This window comes from Equus caballus, chromosome 1, assembly GCF_041296265.1.
Source record: "Equus caballus isolate H_3958 breed thoroughbred chromosome 1, TB-T2T, whole genome shotgun sequence".
NCBI classification, from domain to species: Eukaryota; Metazoa; Chordata; class Mammalia; order Perissodactyla; family Equidae; genus Equus; species Equus caballus.
This window is the reverse complement of record NC_091684.1, coordinates 154,728,151-154,750,961: the sequence shown is the minus strand read 5'-3', so window position 1 is coordinate 154,750,961 and position 22,811 is coordinate 154,728,151. Positions and strand designations below refer to the sequence as shown.

Here is a 22,811-nt window from a genome sequence, read left to right as displayed (position 1 = left end):
CTTAGAATAGTTCAAGTAGGCTGTGTTTCCTATTTGTGAGATTTCAATCAGTTAAAGGAAATTAATAAAGCATGGAGAACTCAGAGAGACAAGGCTCTGTATTGAGGTCAAAGGCTTAATATAAGGCCCAAAATGTGCAAGTGGCAAAACATGGGAGATCTGGCAACTACTCGATTCTATCACAGAAAAGGTTTAGGAGGAAAGGAAATAAGCACCTCTTTCAACCTTAGCCCTCAATCTCAGGGGGTCTCCAGAAGTGTGGTGCCTGGGGCAATTCACCTGTGTCCACCAAAAGACACAAGATGTTCACAGATGAAATAAGCTAGTCACCAATAGCAGTTGTAGAGAATAAGCAGGGAAACAAAGTTGGTGCTAAAGCAAGAGTTATTCCTGACACATGGTCAGAGAAATTCCCAGATTCCTCAGTTGGAAAGGAGGTTCTTGAATTGGCTGACAGTTAACATACTCTGCTGTTAGTTTACAAATGTCAGAGAAGTAAAATTTAAAGTTAGTTCAGAAATTTCAAACAGTGATCAAACAGAAAAGCTCAATAACTATCAAAGTTTCTCTAAATTATGACAAGATACATTAACATATAAGAACAGAGTATTAACTATACTACAATAACTACTCTTGCAGAGTCTTTTGCAAGCACTCAAATATTACTGAATAAATTCTAGTAAAATTTAAACCTACTTATTCCAGATCCTACTGGACCCATGTTAGAAGCTCCTATTCTTCCTGCAAACCCTCCAATCATTGCACTGCCTAAACAAGGATGGAAAGATAATATACTAATTAATTTAAATAATCACACTTTAAAATTCCCAAGATACTATGCTCTCATATGATGTACAGTAACTGAAAAGTATAAAGTCTTCTAGAAAGAGGGTTTGAATATGTAAGATAATGAAAAAGCGAGCTAGTACATTAAAATCCCTGAAGTGTTTTCTTTCAAGTAATAAATTGTGTGAAACATGATAAATTTCCAATTTTTCAGCAAAAAAGAGAGAGAAACAAAAGGTTACGAAAAATATATTTGAAAAATAAATTTGAAAAATATAACCTGCAAAAAGAAAAGGAAAAGTATGCAGCCAGCCCTACCAAGTCTACCAAAGGACTCTCCAAAGCCTCGATTTAGTCCAATATCACCACGTCCAAAATCTCTCTCCATGCTACTAGTCATTGCACCACGGTACAGCTCTGAAAAGATCATGCAAAAAATTAACCCTTTTCAAGTACATTAATACATGGTAATCCATTTAGGAACATACTGAAACTAAAGTGAAAAGACAGCAAAAGTCAAAAATACAAAAGATATCTGTGATTTACCCAACTTACCTCACACGCCACATAGATCCCCAGTCCCACCGTGCCTGGTCCTATTCCCCAGTGCCCGTATGCCCTCTAAAGACACCTAGTACCCATTCCTTAGTGAAGTGGGAAATTTTAACAATAGGGAAAACTAAATGTAGAATACACATCCTACTGTATACATTTACCTACCTCCCATTCGGCCAACTCCTCCAAATCCTCCCATGCTATTCATTGCTTCCAGACCACCAAACCCAATTCCTATGAAATAAACATTAATTTTGAGATGATTGTCAGTTGTACAGTTTAAAGGTACATCTTGTGAATGTTAAGTCTCACCAGAAAGCTCTCCATCCACCCTACCTTCTGTAGCTGCTTCTTAACACATCACCTTCCATATCCCTTAAGTATGTACCAGGCTCAATTTCTGCTAGCAGCCTTTAGGACACGAGCCAACAATAAACCATGACTTTTTTTTCCCTTGAAATTCTCAACGCAGTTTCTAATTTACTAAAAATGGTGATGGGTACATCATACAAAAAAACAAATGCTTATACATACCTCCTCCAATTCTATTCATTCCTCCAAAACCTGGACCATCCATTCCCATACCTCAAATAAAATATACAGTATATACTTTCAGTAAATCTTATTTTTATGACTAAAGAATGACATAATGCAATACAGCAAAATAGATACCACTGGTCTAGTCACAATGGAACACAAGAGAAGCAATGAGGCACAGGTGGGACGGTTTACAGTGCTATGCCATAGTAGTTGTCTGATCATGAGCCTTCAAAAAACTCTCTTTGAATATTCATTAGACAAGACAACAAAATTCACTGGGCACACTCACATTCAGTTAGAGAATATTCAAGACTAGGTAATCATTCATTTTTTTTTTAGCACAGATACACAAATATCACTATAGCAGATTTAGAGATCAGGTCAGAAAGGAAGGACTCCTCTAAATATGGCAGCTAAGAGAGCAGTAAAAAATCAAAGAATAAAACTAGCATGTGTTTAGGAGGGTGGAAGGTCTAAGAGTAAGGGAGAAAATTTCCATCTGTTTGGCTCAAAGTGGTTACCATAACAACCCTCAAAATTTAAAGTGGCTATAACATCTCAACAAAAATAGGAATCTGATAGCATTTACTAGTCCATCAATTAAAACAGCAGTTCTCAAAGTATGGTCTCAGGATCCTTGACAGTCCAATAGGTCAAAACTATTTCATTCATCAGATAATACTATTTTATTTAACTGTTTTACTTTCATTCTCTTGTTAGTATAAGGTGGGATTTTCCAGAAACTACATGATGTATGATATCATAAACTGAATGCAGAAGCATTAAGCCAAACATTAAAGACATCTACAAAAAAGGTAAAACAATGCCACTCTTTTCACTAAGTTTTTTGTATTGGAAAATACAATTTATTTTCTTAAAAATTATATTTACGTTAACAGATAATGGGTTTATTATTGGTATTTTAAATAAATATGTAAATATTTTTTAAATTTCTAAGTTTTAATTTTTAATACAGTAAATATTGACAAATACAAACAAAAGCCCTTTGGGGTTCTCAACAAATTTTAAGAGTATAAAAGGGTTCCGAAACCAAAAAATTTAAAAACCAATCTTCAAAGATAAACTCTAAGTTAGCAGAGACAAAGAGCCAAATAGCTATCTGAAAAGCTACCTTCCCAGCTAGATATACAAATTTAAATTGCTTATGATAAGGTAGCATTTCAGCCATTCCACAAATACTGTAGATCCATGATACATAAGGCGCTATGTTGAACATTCTCCCTCTGCCTCAAAGACGTTTTAAAATCCAAAATACTAAAAGGCTAGCTACAACACAGCTGGCCTCACAGGAACCGTCCTGACCTTTGCCCATCTTCTTTCATGTTCTCTGCTACCAAGGTTTCATTCCTTTTTCAGACTGAAGTAACATCCTAAATATTCAACTATAAAATAGAGTCCTTTAAACATTATTACAAACTAGTAAATGTAAGCTTTATAATCTAGCAAATGTATCACTTACAAAGAAATAAGCCAGCTAGAATACTCACCACTGGGACCTAAATTTCCCATTACCCCTCCTATGTTCAGCTGGCTGGCACTAATAGGCTGTCCACCTGGACCAAGTCCCATTCCAATGCCTCCAAGACCACCTAAAATACAAAGAAGAAGAATATTACCAACTCATAGATGATAAACTGGCCCTAATTCTTTTTAAAAGCTGTATGGCTGTAGTGGTATTTCTACAATGTGTCAGATTTGTAAATAAGAGCACTGGTTCTTGTTTTCAATGGAATGCAGCACACTGAAGCCTCACTATAATATTCCTTATTAAGGAGAAGTGTTTTATGAAGCAGGTCTATCTTATATCCCAGTTAAAGGGATATTGAAAAGGACTAATGAAATCACAAGAGGATTTTGAAAAACACTCTATCACTTTATAAATGGTATACATATCTGAAAACGAGAATCTTACTTAAATTTGCAGAACCACTTAAAATCTAAGAATTACTTTTAAGATGGTTCAAATCAAACTAAAAAGTCAACGAGCATGAAAATATAACAAATATAGCAAATGTTACATTAACCAGTTTGATCATTTAGACATCTATTTACATTTATATGGCACCTTAAGTGTTTTCAAATCTATTATCCATCATGGGAAATTCTTGAGACCTTAAGTTACCTGTCCGATGCCATTTAGCTATGTGATTAAGCTATGGCTAGAGTTTAAGTCTTCTGTCTCTAAATCCAGTATTCTTTTTACTACCTCTCTTAAAATAAACTAAATTCATTGAAAATAGACTTTTAGAAGATAATTTGATGACCCTAAGACAGTAGAACTAATTAACATTTGAATGGGAACTGTTTTATTCTGCTAAATCGGAGTATGGTTTTAAAGTTCTTGGTAGTCAATGTAGCATTTAATAAGTGACAGGGGGTGAGAAAATGAAATACTTTTCTTTCTTTTTTAAGATAGAGTACAGAAGCATGTTGTGTTAAATTGGAAAGATCAACGTGATCTAGTAAAAAAAAAAAAGGATACCTTTTTTCAGCTTAGTCCCTAAAAATGGTCCAACTGAAAGCAACAGCACATTTTACTATCAGCAATGCTCATGTCCACACCTAGCACTCATATTTTCATTTTTAATATCATTCTTTACTAAAAGGAACCAGGACTCCTTGAAAGTAGGCCAATCTCATGTCTTAAAACAAGAAAAATCTTCATGGATCTGGGAAATCCTGTTTTTACCAAAAAGTAAGAATATCAGAGGCACAGAAAATGAGGAGGCTCCCATTTGCCAAGTTATATCAATTTGAGCAAAGAAAGGGAGGGAAAAAGGGAGAAAGAAAAAGTGGGGAGGTTAATAATGATTAACTTAACTAAAACAACAAACTGATTCCGTCAAAGTATTAGAGTTCATATCATACCTTAATAGAGATGAGCATATAAAATTGTAAATCTCAAAAAGAACAGATACAAAAGAAGTATAAATATAACAGAGATATATTTTTATTTAAATAAATAGAAGAGTATTATTAATAGTAGAAAAGGAAATTGGAAGTCCATACACAAAGCCGGGACCTTGAAAGATGACACCCTGAGTGATAAGGTAAACTTGGTGGAGGCGGTAAAGGACTGCCCTATAAAGGGAGAAAGGGCAATATTTAAAGACACATGAGCTGAGAATTTTCCAAAATTTATTTTGAAAAACTGAATTCTCAAACTGCAAAACCCCTAACAGAATCCACACATACACTGCAGTAAAACGGCATCTCCAAGACAAAGATCTTAAAAATCAGTGACATGGAAAGCACAGCTCATCTATAAGGAAAGAAAATTCAAGTGATAGCTAACTTAACGGCAACAATGGAAGCCAGAAGACTGTGGAATATTTTCAAAGCACTGAAAGAAAATAACTATTGATCTCAAACTAACCAGGAAAACTATCTTTGAAGACATTTATGGCCAAACCAAAATTGAGAGAATTTACTAACAACAGATCCTCGTTGAAAGAGCTTTCAACATATATGCTTTAGGAGAAAAAATTAGTGCCAGGGTCTGTAAAATCAGAGAAAAGATGAGACACAAAAATGGTAAGTAATACTAATGCCTAACTTGTGGGATTAAAAAAACAATACAGAACTAAAACACTGAGCAATAAAAGCATACAACTGAATAGGAGATTAGAATTAAAGCACTCAAAGGTCACTATACTACAGACTGAAAAAATAACTATATTGGGCCAGCCCCATGGAAAAGTGCTTAAGTTCAGCGCTCTCTACTCCGGTGGCCTGGGTTTGGATCCTGGGCATGAACCTACAAGCTCATCAGCCATGCTGTGGCAGTGACCCACATATAGGGTGAAGACAGACTGGCACAGATGTTAGCTCAGGGCTAATCCTCCTCAAGCAAAAAAAGATAACAGATGTTAGCACAGGGCTAATTTTCTTCAATAACAAAAAAGGAAAAATAACAATTACATTAACTTCAGACTTTATATAAACATATAAAAAATATCCATGATAACCACTAAAAGAGAAAGCAAGAGAGAAGAAAAATAAACATTTGTAAAAAGTAGAAAAACAGAAGACAAAATAAGATAATTAGAATTAATCCAAATAAATCAAGGAATGTGAATAAACAAAACAAAGCTATTGTATCTACATTAATATTACACAAAAGACTTAAAGGTGGTTACTAAAAATAAAATCACTCTATAATGATAACATTTTGATTCACTAGGAAAATATATCCGTTCCAAAAACTTGGATGCACTTAGTAAATTAGATTCAAAATATTTAAAGAAAAAACAGACAAACCCACCATTCTAGTGAGAGATTTTACCTTATATATTTCTCAGTAATTGATAGCACAAGCAGAGAAAATTATTAGTAGATCCATGAGACAATTTAGATGATTAATAAATTTGATTTAATGGACTTATAAAGAACACTGCACTCAGCAAACACACCTGGAATATTTATAAAAACATGCCACATTTTAGGCCATAATGCAAAGTCCAAATTAATTCCAAAGAACCACAATCATATAGACCGTCTTCTCTGACCACACTGCTGAGTTAGAAATAAGGAAAAAAATACATGCGGAAATTCAAAAATACATGGCTTAAGAAAAAAATCATAATGGTAATTTAATAAAAACTAAATCACAATAAAAATACTCCATAGTAAATCCTGTATACAGCAGCTAAATTTATAGTCATAACTACTTATAGTAGAAAAGAGAGTATGCAAATTAGTGAGGTAAACTTTCCACTTAGGGAGTTAGGACAGAAATAAGAGACTGAACCCAAAGAAACAGAGAGAAGAAAATAACAAAGCAAAGAGCAGAAATTAAAACAGAGAAAACAAAATTCGCTTCTTTGGAAGTACTAATAAAACTGACAAATCTCTAACCAAAACTGACCAAGAAAGAAAGAGAAATTGCAAATCTTCAGAATTTAAAAGAAAACAGAACTACAGATGTGGTAAAAATTTAAGAGAGATTACTTTATGTTAATAAATCTGAAAATGGACAGAAACAGTAAAATTTTTAGAAAAATAGAAATTACCAAAACTGACTCAAGAATCAACAGAAAATACGAACAATCAGTAGTTAAAAATCTTGCCCCAAACAATACACCCAGGTCAGACAGTTTTACAAGTAATTTCTAGCAAACATTGAGAGAAGAGGTCATTCCAATAGAAAAAGAATACTCCCCAACTTAGTGTTCTTCCTAGTAACAAAAAATTAGAATAACTTAAAAAACAAGAAAATATATAAAATATGGTATTAGCAGTTAAAATGAAGGAACTAGAGCCACATCTATCAACATAAATGAATCTCGAAAAGAGCAAGTTGCAGACTACTATATACAATATGATGTCACTCACACCAAATTTTAAATCCAGCAAAACAATTCCAGATAATGTTTATGGATATATAAATTGTAGTCAGATTATTAAAACATAAATGTATTCATAAGTTGTTTTATCTGGGTAAGGCATCTGGTGGGAGGTGGGCAGGGGGTGGGAGAATCTCAATATTAACTGTAAGATTTTATTTTAAAGAAAAATCACCTAAAACAAATATGGCCTATAACAGCTACATGAGTAATTTTATTTTTGTCTGTGTATTTAAAATAGTTTATGATTAAAAAACTTTAATGATAACCAGAGAAGGTAGACTAAAATAGTAAGAACAAGAGCTAGCATTTATTGAATGTTTACATTATACCAGAACTGTTCTAAGTGCTGTATATATATTAATTCACGCAATACTCATGCCAACCCCATGAAGTAGGTACTATTATCATCCTCATTTTGCAGATGCGGCATTGAGACACAGATGTTAAGTACATTACATTGTTGTTTTACAATCCTTTGGAAAACAATTTGATAATACTGATCAATGAACACACCTGAGAATCCACAAATCTACTTCAGGATATCTACCTGAAGGGAATAACCAAAAGCATAACAAAGATTTGTATAAAAAAGACATGAATTGTTCCGTTGGTGATTAAAGGAAAAAAAGTTAAAACACCTAAATATACATAACAGTGAAGTAGTTATGGAACACCCATATGATAGACTATTATACAGCCAATAAAAATACTTGGTGGGGCTGGCCCCATCGCCAAGTGGTTAAGTTCGTGCACTCCGCTTCGGCGGCCCACGGTTTCGCTGGTTCAGATCCTGGGTGCAGACATGGCACCACTCGTCAGGCCACACTGAGGTGGCGAACCCACACGCCACAACTAGGAGGACCCACAACTAAATACACAACTATGTATTGGGAGAATTTAGGGAGGAAAAGCAGGAAAAAAAAGAAGGTTGGCAACAGTTGTTAGCTCAGGTGCCAATCTTTTAAAAAATAAAAAACTTAGAAAGAATTTTCAACATGGAATAATGCTTATACTCTAATGTTAAAAAAATACAAAATTATTTATATGGTAGTGCTCAACTACATAAAAAATATACACAGAAGACTAGAAGAAAAAAACAAAAATATTACAATGGCGGTTACTCGTGGGTGCTAAAATTATAAGGACTTTTCTCCTCCCTCTGTGCGTGAATGCACCAAAGTTTTTAGTATATACTGCTTTTATAATCAGGAAAAACTACCAAAAAGGGAAAAAATGGGACATATTTATCTTCTCAGTCTTCCTAAACAATCATGCCAAACTATCCCCACAATTTCAAACTAACCCTAAACTGTGGGCAACCTGGGATGTAGGCACAAAAATAAAGAGTTTTGCTTAGCATATAATGCAATTGAAAAAGAAGTCTAACAACAGCTTTTACTTACGGGGTAATTGTGGTGTTTTACTATCATGTGAACGGTAGTCTTCATGAGGGACAGACTTGTCATCCTAATTGCAAAAAAGTTTATTATATGGTTAATATATAAGTAAAAAGAGCTGTAACATAGAGGAGAGCAGATAAAAGATTTGAAGGTTGGAGGGTTGAAGTGATATGTAGGAACTCACCATTTTCACATGCATAGGTCTATCAAACAAAAACTGCCCATTGAACATAGCTGTTGGTTCAGTCAAGGAAAGCCAGTTAACGTGACTATAAAATTATGCTTGAACACAACACATTTTTAATAATCTTATTTAGAGTCAGGCTAACTCCAATATTTTAATCAATACCTTTAATATTTTACTTATTCGTATTAGTCTCTTCCATATACTCAAAGAAAAATCTTCAATTCTTTGCTTTATATTTTTATTTTATAAATAAAACACAACCTTTTAATTCAACCATTGAAACAAGAAAATTAACAAGGCTTCTTTTAAAGCAATTGCTTTAATGTACAATGGATTACATAACTGTCAACAGCATGTATACATACAATTAGTTGCGGTAGGGAGAGAAAGTAGAAAATGTTCATATCAGGCCTGTACAACACAGCTAATTCAAGTTTTAAGAGTGACTTTAGTACTTGGACATAGTAAAGGTTTTATGTGCTGGAGACTAAAGTCTAACACACATTTCTAAGCCATCCTTAAATTCCATGACCCCCACAACATGGTATCAACCTTCTTCAACCTCATTAAATAATGCTCAAGTGTAAATCAGGATACAAATTGCTTGAACTGCTTCAATTGCTTGTTCAAAAGTGACTGTGCCCATTCCTCTGCTCTTGCCATCTTTGTCTTCTTTAATATCTGCCCGCTTTACAGTTCCAGCTATGCTGAACACTTCCTTTAGCTTCTTCCAACCAACTTTGAAGTCAAGCTTAACATAAAATTATATAGTTACATACCTAATAAACCCCTTCCCCATTTATAAATAATACAAACAAATCTTTTCTAAACTCTCAACACTATAAAAAACTATAAGTCTTGTTAAACAGTGTATCAAGAGCATTCAACTAAAAACATCTTAAGCTGTTTAAAATCAGTTAAGCTACAATCCACATTGTTCCTCATCCTTAATTTTTTTTAATTCCCAAAACAGTCTGTCAACTGCTCAATCCTGCTTGGCACATTTGAAACTTGCACGTTTATTTTTACTGAAATTCAGATTTTGGAAAGTATGGTTGATATTACTGACTTTTGGAAGCTTAGAACAAATAAACCAACTACGACGTGCACATTCACAAATATCAAAGCTAAAGAAAGAACTCCATTTACCAATATAAACAAAAATCACACACAATAAAAGTAAGTGATTTCAAGAACTGCTTAAGTGTTTATAAAATCCACAGCTCTCTTTTAAAAAATCGTAGCAACTTGTATTTACACTCTAACCTTATATATACAGACTTAAATTGGGGTTTTTACAATAATTACTGTTTTGCTTACTTTAGTTAAAAATAAGCAAAACGTTCTATAAATCTATAACCCATTCATCTAATTAAATAATCTCACAATTAGAACTAAATATCTGAATGATAAAAATTCAAACTAAAGCTTAAACTTACATTAGCAACAAAAATTGTGGAACCAAGTCTACCAGCCTGCAAATTACTGATAACCTCAGGAGGAATGTTTGGATTATTGAGAATGGAAGGTGGTAAATTCATCAACCCTGATCCCATATCAGGTACATGTCCTCCTGGAAATGATCCTCCTGTTCGTTGCAATGCCCTACGAGCATTTTCTCCATCAGGATCCTACAACACACATTGAACATTAAATGCCACCAGATACATCAGTAAGTCTATATCATTAAAACAACAACTTCAAATTCTACAGTAGCTATCCCATCTGGCTCAAATTATTGGCCCTCTTGAAGGGTGAACTTTTTTTTCTCATCCAGAGAATTCCGTCCCATAAAAACCTGCAGACAGACAAAAGATTTCAGTCTCCAGGGATGTCAATTAAACACCTCTTTCCAATCACTAAAGTCACTTAAGAACTTGAAATTAGTTTACTTTTGCCCTCACACTAGTGTACAAGTATATGGCACACCAACATAAATATACATATACATCAAAGAGGAACAAAATACTTACTGTGACTTGTCTTTTCAAAATGCAGTAATGGTGAATTTTCACCAGCAGATGCCCAATGCAATGCCAAATTCAGACTAATTGAAAGCTTTTCAACGTGAAGAGACTGTTATAAGACCCAGGAATACTGGGGTACAGGGGAACTATTATAAATGTATAAATTATGTTCCTGAACAAAATACAATTATCCACCTTCTAACCTCTTTCCTCCCTCAATAGCGATTATGATCTGAGACGGAGGGAGAGGGGAGATAAAGAAAGCTAAGTGTCCAAGTAAAGAATGAGACTAAACATTGCATTTTTAGTTCATTAACTTTACAAGAGAAATATTCTACCTTTAAACAAAACCAAAAAAGCAAGTTTAAACGTATTTCTCACTATCTTATTACACGGAATGGAAAAAACAAACAAAAAACCATGTAACACACTTATACACTATCATCTGCAATACCAAATGATTACGATAAGCGTAACCATCAACTCTATTTGCTGGCCTCAGTCTGGGAATACTAACAAAAATAAAGGTCGATGACTTTAACAAATTCTCTAGGAAGGCTGGGAGAACAAAAGGTGAAAGAGTGAGGGCAAGAATAAAGGTATTCTGGCTTCCAATGTATTTCTTGACCATGAAGGAAAAAAAGAACCACAGAAGAAAAGAAATGTTTTGAAGAATGCTATAAAACCTTTAAGTCAATAAATAATATATGCTTCGGGTCCAAGGTTTCAAAAACTTACACAAACACAAAATTTAGGATAGTGGTTACCTATGGAGGAAGGAGGAAGACACAGAAGGGGAGATGCTTCATGAACTATTAAGATAATTACGTTGTTTGTCCTTAACAGTCTTAACATTAAGAAAGCATACTGCTATGTTTTGATTTGTCGTTTTATGGGTATGAAAAATATATATAAATATATATACACAAAAAAATATACATACACATATACATATAGAATATATAAAGCATATATAAAATACAATTTATATAAAACAAATTACCTACTACGTAACATGGTTTTTATTCCTCTTTTCCCCTTGGATGTCAGCCTGCCAGTGACTACGTGCTATTGCTATTGGAGAGCCTATAATAAGTTTACAACTGCTACTAATCCCCATTTAATTAAATGAAAAAATGCAATTCTAATACCTGTTAAGAAACACTGGAAATATATTTTTCTTTAGACTCTAACTAATAGTTCTCAGCATTAACCTCAGCCACTCATTTGTAAATCAGATATTCCCAGAAAAGGGACCTTTATGATATTAATCCAAAGAAGTTAATTGAATAAGGAACATCATTTAGCTAGGCCAAACTCAACCATTTTTTTCTTTTAAAAAAGTTAAAAATGGAAGTATCCTATATCACCTTGGATCACATAAGTCTATTCTAGGGTCTCCTAATTATTACTAAGGATCTATAAAGTACTAAAACTTAGAAGAACACAAAAAACATGGGCATGGCCTTTAGCATCCAATAAACGTTTTTTACAATTTAAAAAAAAAAAAAGACAATGAGAATCTAGAATACTTGTTTTTTGAAGAGGAACAGGAAATATAAAACAGAAAATCATAATCCTTAAAATAATAATTTCCCAAAATGGTGGCTGTTCTACAAATGTCACCCTTATAGGAAATTATTAGGATATCAACACATTCCTGGAACACTGGTCCTGGCTTATGCATAAAAACTACCAATAAATGGCTGGCACAGACCACAACACTCTAAACTTTCTCTACTAATTCTCACTTTCTCGTCAAAATATTTAAAATAAGTAAACAAATCCTAAGGCTCAAGCAGAACTAGAGGAATTCAGAAGCTGACTCCAATAAATGGTTTTGGGATAGTTTATTTGTTGGTAGCATTGCCTCTATTTTAAGCTATTGTCACCTCATACGCAGGAACAAAAGATGAACAACCAGTAACATTCCCACCTTGGACAGGAAACAACAATCACAATTATTATTACAGCTACTATTTATTATGTGGTTATAATATTTTGAGCACTATGCTATGTGCTTTATATAATAGTATCACAATTACAACAAATAGCTAACATTTATTAAATGTTTTACCTCTATTAACTCTGAGTCCTTAAAACATTATCAGATAGATTCTAGTAGTATTCCCAGTAGTATTCCCATTTTAGTGATTAGGAAACAAGGAAATAGAGAGGTTAAGTAATTTGTCCTGGGTCACACAGATTCTCTGATTTCAGAGCCTGAGTCCTTTACCATGTACCTCATTTAATCCTCATAAAAACTCTACTGGATGAGTGTTATCAGTAGTAATATTATAATTACTGAGGTTTAAAGAATAAGTCACACAGCTAGAAAGTGATAGAGCCTAGATTCAAATCACTATCATCACTAAGTTATATGTGACTGACAGTGCTGCTCTACTACCAATGATTTGCACCCACGTTGGTGAAGACTCTTCTGGGTCCCAAAGTTACATCCTCTAACCTTTTTTAACACCAGCTTTAGCAAGGATATATGCAAAAGTGATCTGTGATCAAACTATTCAGATAAGATTAACAACATGAACTAAAAGAAGACATGAAAATGGCTACTATTTAAGCTAATCATTTCCAAAGTCAATTACATTTAACTGTAAATAATTCTTTTATGTATCTTCTGATTATTCTTTTGTCAACATATTTATACTACTACAATTCCATACAAAGGAAACATCTCCATTTTAGGGGTTTCCAAGTTCCACTTATATATTTTACTAACAGATTTATAACTTTTCTTTCTTTTGTTTTTGAGGAAGATTAACCCTGAGCTAACTGCTGCCAATCCTCCTCTTTTTGCTGAGGAAGACTGGCCCTAAGCTAACATCCGTGCTCAACCTCCTCTAGTTTATATATGGGACGCCTACCACAGCATGGCTTGCCAAGCGGTGCCATGTCCGCACCCGGGATCTGAACCAGTGAACCCCAGGCCGCCGAAGCGGAACATGTGAACTTAACCACTGTGCCACTGGGCCAGCCCCATAACTTTTCTTAAATTCATTCTGGCACAGTTTCAGGTAAATTTTATTAAAAGTGAGTATCAATTTTATTCAAATCCCTAAGGTATTTGTATTATTAAGCAACCTTTAATTATCAAATACAAGAATATCCACTATATTTCTCAAATTAAACATAATCTAAAAACTGGAAATGTCTATACCAAATAAAATCAGCACCTAAAGTGTGTCATCTTTAAATTTCTGTGTCCTGAAAGTTTTTTAAATCATGTACCTCTGCTTATAATAACTTGGAACAAATCAAATATATAGGATAACTGTTTAAGGGCAAATAGGAAATCATGTACAAGCAAAACTACCATCATTATATAATGCTTTAATAAGCATCTATGCTAAAAAAAAAAAAAAAAATGTTGTTGTTAGATAAATACATTACCAAAGATGAAAATCCAAAGAAAACATGTTGTTATATTCAAAGGTTTAAATTATTCCAATATAAGAAATCTTACCTCTTTAATATTCAGGGGTCTTCCACTAAGATCATATTTGTTCATAGTTTCTAATGCTTTCTTTACAAATTCTTCATCTTTAAATTCCACCACACTTAATGGGGAAAAAATTTATAGGAAATGTTTATGTACTAAGATTTCTTTTTTTCCAATCAGAAGTTTAAATTTGACTTAAGATACTTAAAAAAAATTCTTACCCACAACCCTATATCCAGGTAGATTTTGTCAATATATGCAAAAGAAAAAAAGTTTTAGATCAGTAGACAAAGTTAATGGTAGATTCTAACATTTAAGTCATCAAAAGCAATCAATAATACAATCATTTTTTGTCTTTATATCTCCAGAACATAACAGGCAAGTGACCACAAATTTTCTGTAAATTTTTAAATCTATGTATTTAAGATAGTAGAATCCAGCATTTAACAAGCTTGGAGCACATTTTTACTTTTAGATGACTCTTCTTTAAGTTAAAACTAAAGTAATGTAATTGCAAAAATTCAATCAAAAGTAATTCAAGGAAATAATTGAAGGCTACACTATACCTATCCTTACATTGTTACAAACATTGCTGAAAGCTGTATTATTATGCACAAATAGTTTTTAATGTATATTTTAATCTTATTAAAAGCAAAATAGGAAACATTAACCTCATTTTTAACAAAGTTCTCTGTTAGAGAAAACTGGCTGCACACAATTTAACAGCATCCAGCTTTAAGTATGTAAAAAAACCACCTATGCTAGAGAAACAAATCTGTAGAATCATTTTTTAAACAATTCTTTTTCATTACTCCTGTTCAAAGTGCTATTTGAATGTAATGACAAAAGTTTTTATTTTTCATACATCCAACTGGTTTTTGCTAATATAATTAAACACTGTTAAAAGCCTTCCATTGCATTCTTCAGTACATTGCTTTCTTGTTAAAAATCAGTATCTACTATCAACCAATTCCTTCTATGTCGATTTAATCATCAATGTCCTTCGTACCAATTGGGCAGAGCACTGCCTCTTATGTGGTCCTGCAGCCTACCAAATTAAGCTCGTCAGCGTAAGTTTCAAACATACATTCTGAATTAACACCTTTAAGCTATAGGCCTCTCATAGAACTCTTAGGGAATATTGTCAATTCAGAGACTTTTAAAATATCCTTGAAGACATCAAAACACAACAAAAAAATCCTATATTAAAATCTATTGGCTAAGAAGAAGCATTACCTTAGAGCATTAGAAAAGTGAATGCCTTTTATGAGCATTTACAAAACCCATCCCTTCCAGGTAGCTGGTTTGGTTTGAATAAGTGTCAGACTTGCTAGTATAAAGCCTCAAATCTTGCATAATAAAGTAAAACAAAATGAAACTTAAGTTTCCAAAAACTGGTACAAGTATTATACAAAAAGTAAACTGCTGAGGAACTTTTAAACCTCAAGCAGATTATCGCCCACAGCACTTACCCTTGATTTTCCTTCCGCATCCTTAAAGAGCTCCACGTATGTAACCTCACCAACTACATAAGACATACAAAAGGAAGATACCAAGAAACAATACATTTAAACACCAATATCTTGCTTTACTGCACACCTGTGCACAACTCTACAGAAAAGCACCTATTATTCACCAACAATCAAAACCAGACCAACATACCTCCTGTCAATGGCTATGTAAATTTAACTAATTTTCAGAAATGTACATCATCCACATTCTCTAAAAAAGCTAACAACCATATTAACCTAATTCATACTACAGATCATATTTTGGCCAGCATGATATAGTTGGTGAACAAATGCACATATACATACAAATGGTCCCTTAGCCTATCATATTAAAAACATCAACATTAACACTTTTCAAATAACTTTAGTCGCCTACACACAACAGCTGTTTTAAGGTGACTTTCTACCTGAATGTCTTCAATCATGTTTGCCATCAGTAAACTAAATTTACAAGTCATGCTTCACAGCAAGCCACACACTTTCTAAATAGAGTCAATGAATAAAACCAATCAAATAGTTGTCACCTTACAACAGATACACCAAGGCAATTTTTTTTATTTATTAGAAAGAATCAGCCTCAAAGCCAAGTACATAGTTTGCAGGACTGTTGAAACTCAATTTTTCAAGAGATAACAAAACTAACTTTTACAAGATCAAATATTGAAATTATTTTTCCCCAAAACCAACCATGAATATAAAATAAGGGTTTTCAGGTTATTCTGAAAACAAAACTGCAACAGCAGTGACGCAATTTTAATATAGAACTGCAGAGACAGCATCATGGCATTCATGACAATGCAAACAAAATGAATTCCACAGCCGGATTCCAGACTCCACCAAGATAATAACAAAACAGCTTTTGGAAAAAAAATAATCAGACCTTATTATTCATACTTTAACACACTAAATGTATTGCTTAACTAATGCAACAGTCCTATATAAAAATCTATAAAAACTTCAACTAGGCAAAGCAATCACTTTAAACAAAATTCTTGGTGGCATGCACATGCTGGCTCGCTACTATCCCACTAAAATGGCAAAAAAAAACCACTTCATTTATCCATACTACCTTGTAAGGAAATGGTGTCAAGTGAAAGAAGAGGAAAAGATTAATTCATGTGTCAAGAAACAAAATAAAAATCCATTTTTTGAGGCTGTGTGGCTCAGAGGAATAAAAGTTTGCTTAGCTCCCCCCAGCCCCTCTACATGAAGATTATCCAACAGTGGGTTTATCAGAGCTGGTTACCTTTTTCTCTCATTAGATCTTTAATAGCTTGCCATTTCATGTCATAGGGAATGTTGCTAATAAAAACTCTGTTACGATTTGGACCCTTCTTTTCTCCAGTGCCCGAATTCTTGTCTTTTGAATAAGGATGAAATCTATTAGCCTTCTTATTTCCTGTAGACTTTTCTTTTAATTCAGATTTCTCTTCTTTCACTGATTCATTATTCTCTCTATGAATTAAAAACAAAACAACAAAAAGAAAACCTCAGTCATGCTTCTAACAATGGAAGTCTACATTAAATATTTCATATTTACCACCTTATTTTACAAAACTCTCCACTAAGTTAGACCTCGGCAAAGCAGCTGGAGAGTCAGCCGCTGGCTCTGAAATTATCCAATGCCATTTCAAAGCAAGGATTTGGGCTTATGACCAACTTCTCACTTAACAGCCCTCCATTTTTTCCATATTAAATAGCTGCAGCATCCAAATAATCACCCAGTTTTTCCCATCACAATACTTAATAAATGGTATTAGAACCCAACAAGACGGGAAAACCAGCAATTTTATTCCTACAGTATGTAAAACTGCCACCTTTAATGGAGAATTAACTTTCTGGGCCCCATTCAGAACTCTAAAAAACCTAATTTACAAAATGATACCCTGAAAAAGTTTATCTCAAACATTAATGGTTTCTTTCCAGAACTTTTCTCCTCCACTGCTTAAAAACATAATTAAAATACATAGTAGTAGCTATTTATGTATACACTCCCATACGACTCTCGTAAGTTTTTTCTATTCCCAATTTTGATAAACAGAAAACTGATATAGTATCCTACTATTTTCATGCTCAACATTTTCTGCGTTTTAAGCTATAAGCTAGGATAGAGTACTTCATAGAGTCATGCCATTATATTAGTGCCTATTACCTATAAAGGAGGGGTGAGGTGAAGGGGGGAAGCAGTACTTAAACGTACTGTGAACCAGGATTTTATAAATCTACTTTTTAATGAGGCCCTAACTAGAAAAATATTTAATTTGTAAGACTGTAAGCACAATGCAAGTATATGATGCTATCCACTAACCACCCATAAAATCTAAGCATATACTTAAAGTAAATCCCATAAATAAAAATCTCGATATCTATTTTAAAATACAATTTACTTGTCAAAAGGAACCTTTTTTTACAGAAGTAACAATAGGTTTATTTTAAATCACTAATTACTCTAGTGAATTAACAACTAATTAAAACTTTGATCTTAAGGCAATTTTTCACAGACATATAGTAACAAAAAGCTCTGGGAATGACATTCAGGAATTCAAACCTTTTAAAGCTTCCTGGATTATTCTGACAACCAACTAGGTTTCCTTATCCAGGCTCTAAATTATCTTCTGAGCCAAGCGACTGTGGGAATCTCCACATTGCAGCGCACCACATACACCTCTTGCTGTAGTCACTCGTTCCAGGATATACTGAACTTTTTAGACACTACTTTTCTGCACAGGTAACAACACAGCCATAAACACAGTATGTAAAACTCTGTAAGAACAAAAACTATCTGTGTTGCTATCAGCAGCATCTCACATGATAACCGCACATGACATGCTCTCCATAAATATTAATTTTCGAATGAACGGTCAATTAAGAACCCATACTCATCTGAGCACAGATGGTGCTGCTGTCTGCCAGAAAAACTGCTAAAATCAAGACAGAGACATTAGGGCCAAACTTGCTTTACCACCTTTTCAGACCTTGACAGGGACACCTTCACTGCCAAACATCTTCCCTCATCAGAAATGGCACAGCCTGGAAGTGATCTCTCAAGAACCTACCTGTCTGAACAGAGTGGCAGCGAGCACTGAAAATGGCAACAAGGAGCCAAAAGGCACAGAGGCCTTTTCTCTGGTTTCTGGGTATAGTAGATACAAGAATAAACCCTTCTTTTTAATCCCCAAGAGAACCCATTGACATAGAAGGCTGAATTCAATGAATGTTTTTAAAATAACTAAGTCTCTGTTCAGGTGAGAAGACCTCTATATGGGCTCTAGCTAAATACCCTTTTCCCCTGCCTATTTTCTTCCTGGATGAAACCAGGCGTCAAAATTGCCCAAAGGTCTGAAGTAATCGCTATGTCCCTCTCTTCTTACACAGATGTTGTAAGCATTTGCTTACAACCATCTGACAATTCCATTAAAAAGCAGTAATATTATGTAGGATACCCTCTTTAAAATATTTACTCAAAGGATGACCAGAAAGAGCAATTTTTTCCAGCTTTCCCCAATTAGTGGCATCTTAAAGATAAACTGCTCACGTACAATGCATAAATTATCTATGGAAGGCAGATCAGTTTAGTGGTTAGAGGTATGGTCTGACTATTAAGAAACTATAATTACTCAATTTCTGAACTCTTTCTATGTCATAAATACACTGTGGAAGAGACAGTAAAAATACACATGAAAACCCTTAGGGAAATGATGCTACATAACATTAAAATATTGACACTATATCTAGAATTCCATGTAATAATTCCCAAACCATTCATTTAGGAAAACCACCCTGTTAATGCACTTGAAATACTGTGACTATTCTAATTCACAAAAACATTACCTACTCAAGACTAAATTATGTCTACCCAAATAACATATATTTCTGAAACATCAATATCCAACATCAAATGAGTAAACATAATTTATCACTTAAAAAAGCATAATGTTACAGAATGAGATCCAAAATTAAGCCCAGTTTCATTCTTTACTCCTAATATGCTTAAAAAAAACACTATTCTACTTCAACCACCTCACCTTGCGCCAATGCTTAATATTTTATACAAGTACCCTAATGTCATGTACTCCAAGATGTTACTATACCACATATGAATAAGGAAGAGCTATAAAAAATACTGCTATTTTTCCCGCTATCCACTTAAGAAAAGGAGTTAGTATACCATTTTGGCATAAAGGACTAGACCTAGGGAAAAATCTTTAATTTCTTGTCAAAGGATGTGAACATGCCAACTAAATCCTCTGTATATGAGTTTCATGATCCTAAAAGTTCACTTCTGCATTTCTTAAACAAATATTTACCGGGCCTCTTTAAGTATAAGGCATTGGGCATACAAAGATAAGACATGGTAGTCTCCATCCTGAACGACTATGGATTAACCTCAACACAAGTCACTTCAATCCTGATAACAAGTGGCACTGTGTTGACTTCTAAGCAATATATGTTTTAAGGCAATATTTGGCAATTTTTATCATGTCTATGAATTCTTATCATTAAAAACATATGGTAATCAACTCAAGGTTTACATTTTGGGTTGTTAACTATTCCAGTTGGTTCACAGGATCAAAAGAAGGTTGTTAGGGTGAGAGAGGTAAATGTACCTAGTTATTCAGTGAGTGGCCTGTGCTGGACCATTATGTGTTCTTACAGAACAGATAGTACAAAAAACCCCTGTGAGTAAATTGGCCTCTTAACTTCTGAGAAAAGAAGAGGGAGAGAGACAAATTGTAAGCAATATGAAAAGAATCTGCATTTGTATTTACTAGTAACATTTCTTAATTTCTTCACCTTTTATTTTCCTCTCCCTCAATTAGAAACGAAAGAAATTCTTTTCCCACCTCTGTCTTCTCCATCTAGCTAAACCACAAAGAGACTTTAAAAGGGATTAGAGACTTTTAGACCTGATGGAGACTTTTAGATACCAGCTTCACCTGTAAAGACACTACATTATTACACTAATCATACCCAAGTATAGTAGGGCTTCTCTCTGTAATTCAAGGCTGTACTATTTGTTCGGGAGAAAAGGGTGCAGACTCACGTTTAGACATAAATAAAAAGCACATATTTTAAGTTTATCAATCCAGTGGTTTTCATTCGTATCTATGATGCTAAATCCCTGAAAGCCCACATTTTGGTGGGCACGGCAGAAAGTGCTTCGCTCACTTTCTGGTTCCTCAGTTACCGAAGTGCATCACTTTCCACCCAGGAGCACAGTCCACTGAGATCGAATCTCATAAACCTGCACCTCTATTCTGCCTGGAAGATGCTGCCTATTCTACTCAAACCCAATTAAGAGCAAGAGTGTCATAAACCAGCTGGGAGAGCCACCTTATCTGCAATCAACTCTCACATAGACTGGTCCAGGTCTTACCATCCTTTTACAAACATTTTTATACAAAAGTAAGAATGATATTTCCCTTTCCTATTTTAATGTGAGCATATGTTCACTGATTTCTACTCTGAGGCATAATTGAGTGAAGGAAAAGGATATTTTCACTAAATTATTAACCTACTTTCAACTTCAGGTTTAAAGAGCTGGGCATATGAAAATAAATGCCTGACTGCATATCCCCCCCATAACAGAACAAAGGACAGCATAACATTTCCTTACACTAGAAATTATTAGGAATTCGAGTCGACTAGATTCTTTATAGGCACTGATAGCCGCAATCTTAAAAGTAGTGGATTTTCTTTAATTAAAAAAAATCTTATTTTATCATGATACTAAAATTAAGAACCTACCATCATACTGCGTTTTTTAAAAATAGCCTGCATGGCTGACAAACATTGGGGGGGGGGGGGGGCGGTTAGGCACCACGCATATTTCCCTTTTATTAAAGTACCTCGCCAATTCGAGAGGAACACAATGGCTTCGGTCTAACAGCACATTATTAAACTTCCGCCTGGTATATATCAGTTGGGAAATGATTATCTACTTTAGAAAACAACCACAAAACACTGAACTTGTAAAGCTCAGAAGGAGGCCGGGAGCTGGGAGGACCTTCCTCTCCGATCCGTTCTGGGTGCTTAAGGAGGAAATGTCCGATGATGTCATCCCTAGATACTCCCTAGTGATGGACACTAACTACTGGTCTTTCACAGCGGGACCATCTTATCGTAAACCGTGGCGGCCGCCGAGCTTTGCTCAAACGTTCTCCAGCCGAAGCCAGGGGAGAGGGGGTACCCCGGCGTTCTCGGGCTGGAAGTCGGGGAGGGGACCCCCGGCCCGCACCCCGGTTCCGCGGGCCCAGGAGCGGCCCGGCTGCACCTGCTCCTGCCGCCGCCACGGCCCGGGGGCGGTGACCCTTCCCCGAGGCCCGGCCCGGCCTCGCCCCCAGGCCGACTCCCCGCCCTCCGCCTCCCCCGGGCCCCCGAGGAAAAGACAATACATTTTAACGCCATTGGAGCTGCTGCTGTGCGGCGGCGGCTGCTTCTCCGGCTCCGGGGGGTGCGGTTCTCGCCGCGGCTCGCCCGGCGGCTCGGCGGGCTGCTGATGCGGGCTGTCGTCGCCAGCGGCCCGGAGCACCTCGGGCTTCTCGGCGTCCGCCATCCCGCCGCCGCTGCCTGCGCCTCGGCCGCCTGCGCTGAGGGGCTCCGAGCGCGACAATGGCGGCGGCCGGGGAAGCGGTAACGGATCCCGATTTGAAAAGGCCCCGAGCGCTCAGTTGCCCGGATCTCGCGAGAACCGGTCGGGGCTGGGAGACTGGGAGACTGTACGAGCAGGGTGTGGAGGGGTGGGAGTGCGGGGGGGAGGGGACAGGAGGGGAGCGAAGGGGTGGCGGGTCAGGGCTGCCATTGCCGCCGTCGGCCCTGCTCCAGCCCGGGAGGGCCTGAATTGCCCAGAAGTCCCTGGTGGAGCCATGTTCTGACCACCGGCCCGCTGGTCGCATGGCACCCAATGGGGTCTTCGCTTACAAAAGTCGTCTCTGGGTGTTAGAAACCCCTAGAGCTCTGAAACTCACTATTCAACTCCTTCCATGTAGGGGCAGTTTAAATTAGAGAGGCACGCAACACTTTGCGTCTTTAAAGA

General features: G+C 35.5%; 1 protein-coding gene across 2 annotated transcripts in view; it reads right to left on the bottom strand.

Annotated features, from left to right (window-relative positions):
• MYEF2 (myelin expression factor 2) overlaps positions 1-22,509 on the bottom strand; it is a 31,247-nt gene extending 8,738 nt beyond the window's left edge. Inside the window, exons 1-14 of one of the 2 annotated variants that reach the window (XM_023617945.2) lie at positions 22,171-22,509; positions 17,022-17,230; positions 15,737-15,789; positions 14,486-14,493; positions 14,289-14,382; positions 10,277-10,468; positions 9,435-9,588; positions 8,835-8,884; positions 8,654-8,717; positions 3,390-3,491; positions 1,876-1,926; positions 1,507-1,575; positions 1,105-1,203; positions 697-768 (exon numbers count right to left, since the gene is read on the bottom strand). In XM_023617945.2, the coding sequence (XP_023473713.1) occupies positions 697-768; positions 1,105-1,203; positions 1,507-1,575; positions 1,876-1,926; positions 3,390-3,491; positions 8,654-8,717; positions 8,835-8,884; positions 9,435-9,588; positions 10,277-10,468; positions 14,289-14,382; positions 14,486-14,493; positions 15,737-15,789; positions 17,022-17,230; positions 22,171-22,331 (1,378 nt within the window). In that variant the 5' untranslated portion in view covers positions 22,332-22,509. The remainder of the gene's footprint in view (positions 1-696; positions 769-1,104; positions 1,204-1,506; positions 1,576-1,875; positions 1,927-3,389; positions 3,492-8,653; positions 8,718-8,834; positions 8,885-9,434; positions 9,589-10,276; positions 10,469-14,288; positions 14,383-14,485; positions 14,494-15,736; positions 15,790-17,021; positions 17,231-22,170) is intronic. The other variant, XM_023617950.2, reaches the window with a different exon arrangement.
• Between the last annotated feature and the right edge of the window lie 302 nt (positions 22,510-22,811).